Here is an 11,178-nt window from a genome sequence, read left to right on the forward strand (position 1 = left end):
TGAGGATATTTGCACCTATGTTCATAAGGGATATTGATCTGTATTTTTCTTGTGATATCTTTGTCTGGTTTTGGTACCAGGGTAATACTGGCCTCATTGAATAAGTTGGGAAGTGTTCCTTTCTGGTTGACCTTTGAGGAAGATTTTGTGAAGGGTTGGTGTTAATTCCACTTAAATATTTGGTAGAATTCACCAACAAAACCTTCTGGTCTTAGGCTCTTCACTGTGAGAAGTGTTTTGTTTAATAAGTCGGTCTCTTTACTTGTTTCAGGTCTATTTGGATTTCTTATTTTTGTTGAGTCAGTTTTGGTAGTTTGTCTTTCTAGGTATTTGTCCATTTCAACTAGGTTATTTAGTTTGCTGGCATACAATTGCTTATGGTATTCCCTTACAATCCTTTAAATTTCTCTAACTTTAGTCCCTTTTTTCATTCCTGGTTTTAGTCATTTGAGTGTTCTCTATTTTTCTTGCTAAAGGTTTGTTAGTTTTGTTGATCTTATCAAAGAACCAACTTTTGGTTTTCTTTATTTTCTCTATTTTTTTCTAATCTTCCTTTCATTTATTTCTGTTTTAATCTTTATTATTTCCTCCCTTATACTTGCATTAAGTTTAGTTTACTCATCTGTTCCTAGTTTCTTTCTTTCTTTTTTTTTTTTTGAGGAAGACTAGCCCTGAGCTAACATCCACCGCCAATCCTCATCTTTTTTGCCGAGGAAGATTGTCACTGAGCTAACATCTGTGCCCATCTTCCTCTATTTTGTATGTTGGATGCCTGCCACAGCATGGCTTTATAAGCAGTGTGTAGGTCTGCGCCTGGGATCCAAACCCGCAAACCCCGGGCCGCTGAAGCAGAGTGCCGGAACTTAACTGCTATGCCACTGGGCTGGCCCCCGTTCCTAGTTTCTTAAAGTGGAAGTTCAAGTCATTGATTTGAGGTCTTTCTTCTTTTTTAATGTCGGCATTTACAGCCATAAACTTCCCTCTGGGCACTGCCTAAGCTGCATCCCGTATTTGGTGTGTGTGTTTTCACTTCATTCATCTCAAAGTGCTTTCTAAATTCCCTTGTTTTCTTCTTTGACTCATTGGTTCTTTAGCAGTGTGTTGTTTAATTTCCACATATTTGTGAATTTCCTAAATTTCCCTCTATTATTGATTTGTAATTTTATTCCATTGTGGCTTGAGAAAATGCTTTCTATGATCTCAGTCCTTTTAAATTTATTGAGGTTTGTTTTATGCCCTAACATATGGTCTATCCTGGAGAATGTTCCATGTGCACTTGAGAAGGATGTATATTCTGCTATTGTTGGGTAGAGTGTTCTATAGATGTTTTTCATGTCTAGTTGGTTTATGGTGTTGTTCATGCCTTCTGTATCCTTGCTTAGCTTTTGTATAATGGTCTATGCATTATTGAAAGTGGAGTATTGAAGTTTCCTACTATTATTGTTAAACTGTTTATTTTTCTCTCAATTCTGTCAATTTTTGCTTCAGGTATTTGGGGCTCTGTTGTTAGGTGCGTATATGTTTATGCTTGTTATTTCTTTTTGATGGATTGACTCTTTTGTCATCATAAAATGTCCTTTTTTGCTCTTGTAACAATTTTTGTCTTAAATTCTATTTTGTCTGATATTAGTATAGCCATTCCAGTTCTCATCTGGTTGATGTTTGTATGGTATATCTTTTTCATCCTTTTATTTTCAAACTATTTGTGTTTTTGAATGTAAGATGAATCTCTTGTAGAAAGCATATAATTAGATCATGTTCTAAAAAAATCCATTTGTTAATCTCTGACTTTTAATTGCAGACTTTAATCCATTTACATTTAATGTAATTACTGATAAGATAGGGTTTACATCTCCCATTTACTCTCTTTTAAAATATATTTTATGTCATTTTGTTTCTCATTTCCTACACTATTGCCTTATTTTGTGTTAAACTATTTTGTTATGCAGTTGTCTTTAAATCAGTTGGGAAAAAATGATTTAGAAGCAAAAAAATACATTTATGTTTTTATATTTGTCTATATAGTTACTTTTACTATACAAAGGTAAATATACTTCACTGCTCTTTATTTCTTCACGGAGATTCAAATTATTGTCTAGTGTCCTTTCACTTCATCCTGATGCACTCTCTTTAGTATTTCTTTTCAACTCTAGAATTTCTATTTGGTCCCATTTTATGATTTCTATCTTTTTATTGATATGTTCCACGTAGTGAGACATCATTCTCATACTTTCCTCCAGGTTTTTAGACATGGTTTCCTTTAGTTCTTTGAACATATTTAAAATGGCTGACTTAAAGCCTGTCTAGTAAGCCTAACATTTGGGCTTCCTCAGGGACAGTTTCTGTTGAGTACTTTTGTTTCTGTGTATGGGTCATACTTTTTTGTTTCTTTTCATGTCTAATAAATTTTTGCTGAGAAAGAATTCATTTCAAATACTGTAATGTGGCAACACTGGAACTCAGATGCTCCCCAGTCCCCGGGGTTTGTGGTTCCTGCTTGCTGTCTGTCTTAGTGACTTTTCTGCAGTCATTCTTTAAAGTATGTATCTCTGTCACTCGTGACCACTGAAGTCTCTGCTTGGTAGTTTATGGGCAGCTAATGACTGAACAGAGATTTCCTTGAATGCCTGAGAGCAGTAAGTCTGTCAGCCTTTGCTGAGGGCACTGCGTGTGTGCGGGGGCACACCATCAGCTCTCAGCCAGGCAGCCGACAGCTCTGCCATGGCCTTCCCCTCCGCCTGCTCAGAGCCTGAAGGTCAGCCAGACTGAGGGCTTGGGGCCTTCTCAGGCCTTTCCTGAGTGTGCATGAGCCCTGGGCATGTGCACGGCCTTCTAGATTCCCAGGAATGTGTCGATTTTTTTCAAAGCCCCTAAGGACAGCTCATTCCTCAGCTTTCCTTTTACGCTTTTTGGTTAGTCTATCACCCTACCTGTCATCCACTGCCTGTGGTAATGGCAGCTATGATATCATAGGCAGCTATGATGTAACCCACTTGAAAACACTCCCCAAGAGAGGCTTTTAGCCCTGGGTATGTGTGAGTGAGGTCACATAAAGACAAGCCTTTCAAATGGGGTCTTCCCAGGTCAGGTCCAGCAAGAACTCCTGCGTGGGAATGAAGCTTTGGAAGAGCTCCAGCCCTGTCTGCTCCCTTATTCCTGGGGATTTGGGTGGTTGTTTTTCAAGGCAGCCATGGAGTTAGGGAACAGGGATTAGAGACTAGCATAAGTTAAAACACCACAAAGCTCACTGTTCTTACTGAGATTCAACTGCTTTCCTTGACCAAATGCTCCCTGGGTTACTGCAAATCTTTGGTTAAGTTACAGAGTTCTGAAAAACTCTGACAATTTTGGCTATTTTTTCATTGCTTTTATGGAGGGACAAACGTTCAGAGATTCTTTCTCTACCATTTTTGCTGACATCCTTCTTTCTGAGTTTTTGCAACTGTGTCCTCTGGAGCCAGAGTGCTGGCTGAGGAGCCCAGCATGGCCCAACCCCACCCCTGCAAGACAGGCTGCAGAACTGGGCGGGTGGGCTGGGGGAAGGCTGTGCAAAGACTGGGGACTTGGGCTCAACCAGACTGGGAGCCTTTCTCAGTTTCCAGGCCCCGGTGCTCCCTTTTACAGTAAATATTTGTTAGGTTGGTTAGTGCCTGGTAAACTTGGGCTTGAACTTCATTTACCAATTATGCTGTACAAGTGCTTGTGGCTGTGGCCTCTTTCCCGGGCCTGTCTGCAATCGTGGAAGCCCTAAATAGATGTTCCCTCCTTAAACGAAGCTGTGAGAGTTCTGGGCTCTAGAGTTCAGGATTTCCACATGGGAGGGTTGGGTGGGGGCTGGTAAAAGGGGCCTGGGCCCCAGGGCAGTAACTTGAAGCGCTGTAACCAAAGCTTCTACGTAAGCATTCAGCCATCCCTATCAGGGGGTGGGAGGTGATCCTGGTACTTGTCGCCTCCTCCAGGCTCAGCCTCTCTATGCCCTTTAGGCCCTGGGGCCCCCTCTAAGAAAATATTTGTTGAATTGATCAGTGCCTGCTACCTTTGGAATTGAGCTATGTTTACAAAGTATATTGCACTCAATGCTTGTCCTCATATGGCTCTGTTCTGGGGCTGACCCCCAGGTGGTTAATAAGTACTTCCTCATGTTTGGATTTGCTGGATGAGGTATGTTCCTCGGTGTGGGCCCGGCGGCATCCGAGTGCCAGTGGATCCCGTCCCAGGTTTCCTCCGTCCTGGTGTAGGAGGACCAGCGCCTTGCTGGCTGGGAGGACGGCCACCGTCTCTTTCTTTCGAAAGGCAGAGGAGGAGGATGCTCACGCTTTCTGACTTACTAGAAAGCCTTTTCAGGGAAATGCAATCAGTGTTAAAGATTTCTGTGAGTGCTCTGGATCCTTATTTCGTTGCTGACCGTGGTGCCCGCTCAGCTAGCAGTGGCTAGAGTTCAGATGCTGACCTGGGGTGTTTGCACATGGATCGCAGTAACCCTGCCAGTCTTTGTAGGTAAAAATGCTTGTGAAGTGGTGCCTTCCGGGTGGTCTTCCACCAGATCCTGCTGCTTCTGCTCTCCCTGACCAGCGGGGGACCACCTGTTCTCTGAGTTTGGACAGCCCAGACCTCTTTTGGGTGCTTGGCTATTTGTTGGCCAGATCCAGGGAACCAGGGCTGCCCTGGTCTGGGTCTCCTTGGTGGCATTTGTGGCCGCAGGCTCTCTGGGAAGGGAACAGGCAGAATGTGGGCATGTGTGGGTCTCTCTCATCAGCTTTTAACAGTTTGCAGGATTCCTAAACTGGCAGTCCGGTACTGCCCTCCTCAGCTGTGCTGTCATCAGCTTGTCCGGGGGCTTTCCTCGCAGGCTCCGGGCAGCCTGGGATCTCCAGGCATCCTGCCCTGTCACTCTGGACCTCACCTCAGTGCTGTTTGGGATCCTCCCAGCGGATCTCCTCCCCAGCCTGGACCCAGCCCTGCCAGCCTCAGCTTTCACTGTGCTGCCCCCGCGGTGTGAACAATATCCTTTCTATTTGGACTTGACTCTGCTGCCCTTTGGAGATCGCAGTGTGTAACGTGAGCTCCTGTGCAGAGCCGGTGGGGGAGAGGCGCCCCCTGCACGCCGGCCGCCCCGTCGCGGAGTCTGGCCCCGGTGGCGGCCCGTCGCTCGGCAGCCTCTGCCCTCCGCGGCCGGGGTCCCCCAGCGGGCCGCCCTTCCACGACGCCATGGCCGCCCGGCTGGGTGCGCTCGCCGCGTCGGGGCTGTACCGGCGGCGCCAGCACCGGCAGAGCCCGCCGCCTGCCGTCCCCGGGTAGGTGGCCAGGGGCAGGGCGGGGCGGCGCGGGACAATGGCCGGAAGCTGCAGCTGCAGGCCTTTCCTCGGACACCCTGCCTGACCCTTCCGACGGCGAAGGGCCTGGCCACCCTGGGCGTCCGCACAGCTCCTGGGTTGGCCGCAAGGGTTGGGGGAGGGCACCACTTAATCCAGCTGGGTTTGATCAACGTTCTTGGGCAGGGTGCTGAGGATGGGGTGTTCCAGATAAGTTGTCCTATGTAGCCCCCATTACTGCTTTCAGACTTGGATCATTTTATTGCACTTTGTAGATGAGCAGACAGCGTGGTCCAGGACCCCGCTGGACATCACCCATCCAAAAAATGGCCACGCTGTAACTTGACTCAGGTGGGACTGACTCTAGAGCCTGGACTGCTTTATCCTCTGCAGAACTGCAGGTGTAGACAAGTGATGACTGCTTCATTTGGGCTGGAAGGAGCCTGTGGGGTTCAGGGTGGACCCCGGGGACTCTCCAAGGATGAGTTAGTCTTGCATGGGGAGGGTGTAAGGGGGCACGTGGATGGTGATGGAGACCCTGATGTGGGGGTCAGGGGCTGGGGGGCACTCCTGGACATGAGTTTGCAGTGCCCCTGGGGCCATCTGGATGGAAACTCCAGTAGAAAGTTGGGGAGAGAGAGCAATGAGGGTTGTGGGCTTGGCATGGAAGTGACAGGCGGGGCCCCAGAGGAGGAGCGGGGAGGGACAGTGGGAGAGGACGCTGAGCTTGGGAGGAGGGGTGGTGAGCCAGGGAGGAGCCGGAGCAGCAGGGCAGAGGGGAGGATGGGGAGGAAAGGAGGTCCAGGGCTAATGCTCTGCAGGAAGAGGACAACCTGCTCTGTGCTCACGGTGTCCTGTGGTTAGGGCAGCCTTCGGGAGGGGTGGTGGGGACTGAGCCCTCGCAGGTGTCTGGGGCTAAGAATGTTGCCAGGGGAGGGTGTCGGGTGGGGAGTGGGGAACAGAGGTTGCAGCACAAGGCCATGGCCAGGACACCAGGAGGGCACACTGCACGGCACCGAGGTTGGCCTCAGGAAGTCCCGCGCCTGCACGCACATGTGTTTGTACACAGCTCGGCTTATTCTGCTGTGAACTTCTGGCCAGCTCTCTGCTGTCCGTGTGTTGTGTGTAACATGCAGAGCAAGGGGGAGGGCTGGGGCTTCGGGACAAGCTCTGTGGTGTCCCTCAGGCTCCACACAGACTTGTAACATGTCTCTGATGGTGGAAAAGCCTTGTGTGTAGCAGCTCAAGGCAGCACGTCAATTCTCTAGTGTCCTCAAGGCTGGGTGTGGGACTGGCTTTGTCCGTTCCTCTTTCCTGTGTCAGCCAGATACCACCTGCTGCTGACCTCTGACTGGCCTCATGAGGGAGGACCTGGGGAGCCCCAGGCCATGCAGGGGCAGCTGCCACTCAAGCTGTGGAGGCCATGCTGCAGTGGGACCCCTTCTCCCGACCCTGGAACGGTGCCTGTCGCAGTGTGGATGCTCCGTCCCGAGCTGGTGGGTGAAGGAGGGGAGGAGTGCTCCTGGCTGTGTTGTGGAGCGGTTATGGGCTGTGCTCGCAGGGGTCACCTCACTTCACCCTCCCCACAATCCCTGGAGGGGCTGTTGCCGGCCCGTTTTACAGATGAGGAGGTCGAGGTTCACAGAGTCCTCTGCGGCAGGCCCCGCAGCCAGGGCTGCAGCCGGTGCCGTCTGCCCTGGAGCACACGCATTCACTGCCTAGTGCCCAGGCTGACATGGCATTGGTGACACTGACTCATCCTCAGGTGTGGACAGACCCTTGTGGCCAGCCCCTCCCTGCTCTCAGGCCCCCGGGTGAGTGGGAGGCTAGAGTGGGGGAAGGTCTGGGGTTGTTGACAAAACAGTCTTGAATGGCGGTGTCTGTATGATGCTACCAGGAGCTGAGGGACAGGAGACAGCATAGGTCCAATCCTGTGTGACCCTCAGCAGATCACTGACCCTCTCTGTGCTTCAATTTCCTTATCTGGAACTGTCAACCTTTCCTCACAAGGACCTGGCACAGAAAGGGCTCCCCTACCCCACCCCAGGCTAACAGTCACTGTAAAGCTCAGTGACATCTTGCAACAATTGGCTGTGTTGGCTGACAAGATTGAGAGTGTTCTGGGGTGCTGGGGAGAGTTGGAGAAGGGGTGCAGGACGATGCCCTCTCCCCAGCTCTCGGGTTTGGCTTCTAGGCGGCTGGGCGTGCCTGGGTTGTTTGAGTGCTGTTCCGCTGGGGCAGGGTGGCGGCGTCCCCTGGGGATCACTGGGCGGGTTCTGTGCTCCTCACTCTTGACCGGAATGTGTGAAGGAGGGTGAGGAATGTCCATGTCTCCACCCTTTCGGGGAGCGCCGGCAGGCTTCAGGCCTTCCCCTGGACTGGGCCTGGGGCACTCTGGAAGGCCCCCAGAGTTGCCAGAAAACAACAGCTCTCTTTCTCCGGCACTCAGCCTGCCTGGCCCTGCGCTCAACGTGCAGTGTGCCCTGCGAGCTTCTCTTCAGCGCTGCGAGGCGGCCACTGTTACTCCAGCAACCTCTTTGCAGATGAGCAAGTGAGGCCTAGAGGAGCTGGCACCTGCTTCCAGGTCCCACAGCAGGTGGCTGGGGTCATCGGGACCCAAACGTGTGGGCTGAGCCCAGAGCCCTGCGTGCCGGCCAGCGCCTCCTGTGGAACCGGCAGGCCTTCTCCCTGGTCGTGCTGTGCTGCAGTTGTTGGGCACATTTGCACGTCTGTCCATCCTCTGTCCTGGGCCCGTGGGTTGGAGTGGGGTCTGTGTCCCTGAGCAGGGTGGCGTGAGGATGTGGCCACAGAAGTGCCGTTGGAGGTGCTGCTGCCCGAGACTTGGGCTGGGGCCGCCAGTGGGTGCGGGAGGGAGGTGGTCACCCCCACACCCTAGCCGCACGTGCCTGGGCTTGTGTGAGGTATGTAGGGGACAGAATCCTTGACCTGAGACGCCCAGGGACCCAGCCAGGACACTAGACACAGACCAGTTGAGGGCCAGCCCTGTTGTCAGGGGCGGGCCGCTGTGGTGACAGTGTGCAGACGCAGTCCTTGAGCGTCAGCCCTGGGCCCTGGCCGGCTCTGGGGGAGCAGACGGCAGAGGGGCGTGCTGGCGCTCCCTCGGTCAGGCCCCAGGGTCTGGGTGGGAGGAGCCATCCGAAAGCCTCAGCCTGGACTTGAGTCCTGTTTTGACTTTGTTTTCTGGGTCCTTTGAGTAGGAAATTCCAGACCCAGAGTCATGGGATTTCCTGTTTATTTCTGGCTTCTCCAGGACCCACAAGGTCTTGATCACGGCCAGGCGCTGGAACTTCCTCCCTGACACCTTGGCTGTCTATTTTGGGAGGACAAGGCCTGCAGGTTCGCAGTGGTGTCAGGGCAGGCGTCCACGCCCGTTCTGATGGAGTCCCGCCCAGCCCTCCCTGGCGGGAGGTCTCTGCCCTGTCCAGCCGCCCTGTGAGACCCGCGGGAGCATGGGCGTGGCTGCTGCACGCAGAGCCTGCTTTTTGTCTGGGCCCTGCCGACTCCTGCAGCAGCCCTGCCTGAGACCCACTGTCTACAGCGCCCCCCCGGCCTCTCCCGCCTCCTGGGCTCATCCTCCCGGGACCCTTGTTCCCAGGGATTGACAGCTGAGCACCCCTGCGTGAGCTTCAGTCTCAAGAGCTCTTCTCCTAGTGCTGCGGCACCAGGCTGGAATGGTGTTCTCAAAGTGGACAGCTCGTGTTGTGCCACTCCCTGTGTCCACGTGACATTGCCACCACATCACACCCCTCCCCGCTGAGCCCGACCATCCTTCTTTGCCCAGCTTTCCAGGCCGCCACCCCAAGCTGTCAGAGTTGACGCTTGAGACAAACCTGTTTGCCACCCTTGTGGCGAAAGGCCTGGGCATCGGGGTGCTGGCAGGCCATGGTTGGGCTATTGAGGGGGACATGGCTCCTCCTGCGAGCCCGGCTGCGGTCAGCACGGGCCTGGCCCAGCGTGAGGACCTTCCCCTGTTGCTCGGTGTGGATTCCGCCCCTCCCAGAAGGAAGCCTGCCGCTCACCCGGGGAAGGCGGTTGCTGCCGTGGGTGGGGAGACTTGCTGCCTGCCTTGCTCCCATCGCAAAGATCTGTGCTCTCACTTCTCCGTGGTAGGGTTACACGCTTTTCGGGGCAGGTGGTTTGAAACTAACTCATGGTGCAGGAGAAAGAGCCGTTGACGTCTGACGAGTCTGGGTTCAGATCGGGAGTCTGTCGTCTGTGTGTGAGCTGGGGCCGCCTTTCTGAGCCTCAGGTCTCATCTGGAAGGCAGGGTTGCCCCGGCGGTTAAATGAGAGCGTGAATACAGAGCTGCTCACTGTGCCTTTGTGATGTTCTATACCCGAGGCACTCTCTGGTTCCTGAGAAGGGGCGAGAGGAGGCCCAAGGTGGCCACTGACACCCCCAGAGATGGCTTAGCACAATGAAGACTGAGCAGCCTAGGACCAAGTCAGTCACACTGAAAAAGGGGCCAGGCACTGTGCTGAGGGTTACGTGTGTCCCTCACCTCACCAGCCCAGCCCATTGCTGCAGTGGAGATTATGGCCCTTCAACCGCTGGGAGCCTGGGCCTGGAGAGCGAGGGACGGCCCCGGCTGCACGGGGACTGAGCGCACCCAGCTGGAGCCCGACTGGTCTGACCGGCGTGTGCCTGCTTGTGGCCCGGCCTGTGTCTGACCGTCCTTGGAAGTGCACTGGGGCTGCAGCGCCTGGTGGGAAGATGGGAGCTTGAGTCGGGAGGAGGGTTGGTTTCTAATCTGGGCTTTGCCTCCAACCACAGTGGCCCTTGGGAAGGTCACTCCCTCCCTCCGGGCCTCGGCTTATCCATCTGTAAAATGGAGCTGTTGCATTGGCCTTGCAGGGTCGTCCTCCGGGAGCACATGCTGCAGCTGGCACGTGCTGGCGCGTATCGTGTCCATGGCACAGAGTCGCTGCAGGGATGTGTGGGCAGCCGTGCAGGGGGACCCAAGCTGGTGCCAGGCAGCTCGGCCCTGCCTGTGTGTCGCTGCATCCCCACAGTGCCACGGCCACCCTCGGGGTGAGGAGAGCGATTTTCCTTGCCCTGGAAAGCATTTTAACTTTGTAAGGAGGGGCGTGTCCGCTCGTGTGCAGCCCTCACACTTGCTCGCCTTGGCCCTGCCCCATCCTGAGCGTCCCGTTCCTTCTCCCGCAGCAACATGTCCAACGCCTTGGCCAATGCAGTGTGCCAGCGCTGCCAGGCGCGCTTCGCTCCCGCTGAGCGCATCGTCAACAGCAACGGAGAGCTGTACCACGAGCAATGCTTCGTGTGCGCCCAGTGCTTCCGGCCGTTCCCCGAGGGGCTCTTCTACGAGGTGAGGATGCTCCCGGGACCCTTGGCCGGCTGCCTTCTCGGAGCCCGAGCCCCTGACCCAGCTCAGAGCCTGTCCTCTAGGAGCCTGTGGGCCAGGCCCCACCCGGGTCCTGACCAGTGGCTGATGGCGTGGCTGTGCCAGGCCTTGAGCTGAGTGGTACTCCTGCCAGCACCAGACCTTGCTTGCCATACCTTGTGAGCTCACCCCTCACCTGTGAGATGTGAACAGTGCTGCCTGGTGGCCATGGGTGCTGAAGGAGAGTCACTGGTCTCCCAGGCCCTCTGGGCCAACACCCTGCCCTGGTGGCACTTGGGGAGGACAGTAAACACAGTAAATATAAGGTATATCAGATGGTGCTAAGTGCTCTGGTTATAAGGAATCTTGGTCGGGGGGAAGGGTGGGTGGTCAGGGACGGTAACGTTTGAGCAGACCTGAGGGAGGTGAGGGAGCCATGCACACCTTTGCAGGAAGAACACTCAGCACACAGCCAGTGCAAAGGTCCTGAGGTTGGAGCGTGCA

The 11,178-nt window shown here is 53.8% G+C and overlaps 1 protein-coding gene across 23 annotated transcripts in view; it reads left to right on the forward strand.

The window, feature by feature from the left end:
• The window catches only part of LIMS2 (LIM zinc finger domain containing 2), a 58,452-nt gene that overhangs the window by 30,382 nt on the left and 16,892 nt on the right, over positions 1-11,178 (forward strand). For 10 of the 23 annotated variants that reach the window (XM_070579528.1, XM_070579531.1, XM_070579529.1 and 7 more), the window contains exon 2: positions 10,500-10,659. The exons of 2 other annotated variants lie outside the window; for them this stretch is intronic. In XM_070579528.1, coding sequence (XP_070435629.1) covers positions 10,504-10,659 — 156 coding nt within the window. In that variant the 5' untranslated portion in view covers positions 10,500-10,503. Of the gene's footprint in view, positions 1-4,092; positions 4,498-4,766; positions 5,664-10,192; positions 10,365-10,499; positions 10,660-11,178 lie in introns of those variants that run through there. 11 more of the 23 variants (XM_070579521.1, XM_070579524.1, XM_070579523.1 and 8 more) reach the window with 11 other exon arrangements.

The sequence above is a fragment of the Equus przewalskii genome, chromosome 17, assembly GCF_037783145.1.
Source record: "Equus przewalskii isolate Varuska chromosome 17, EquPr2, whole genome shotgun sequence".
Taxonomy (NCBI): Eukaryota; Metazoa; Chordata; class Mammalia; order Perissodactyla; family Equidae; genus Equus; species Equus przewalskii.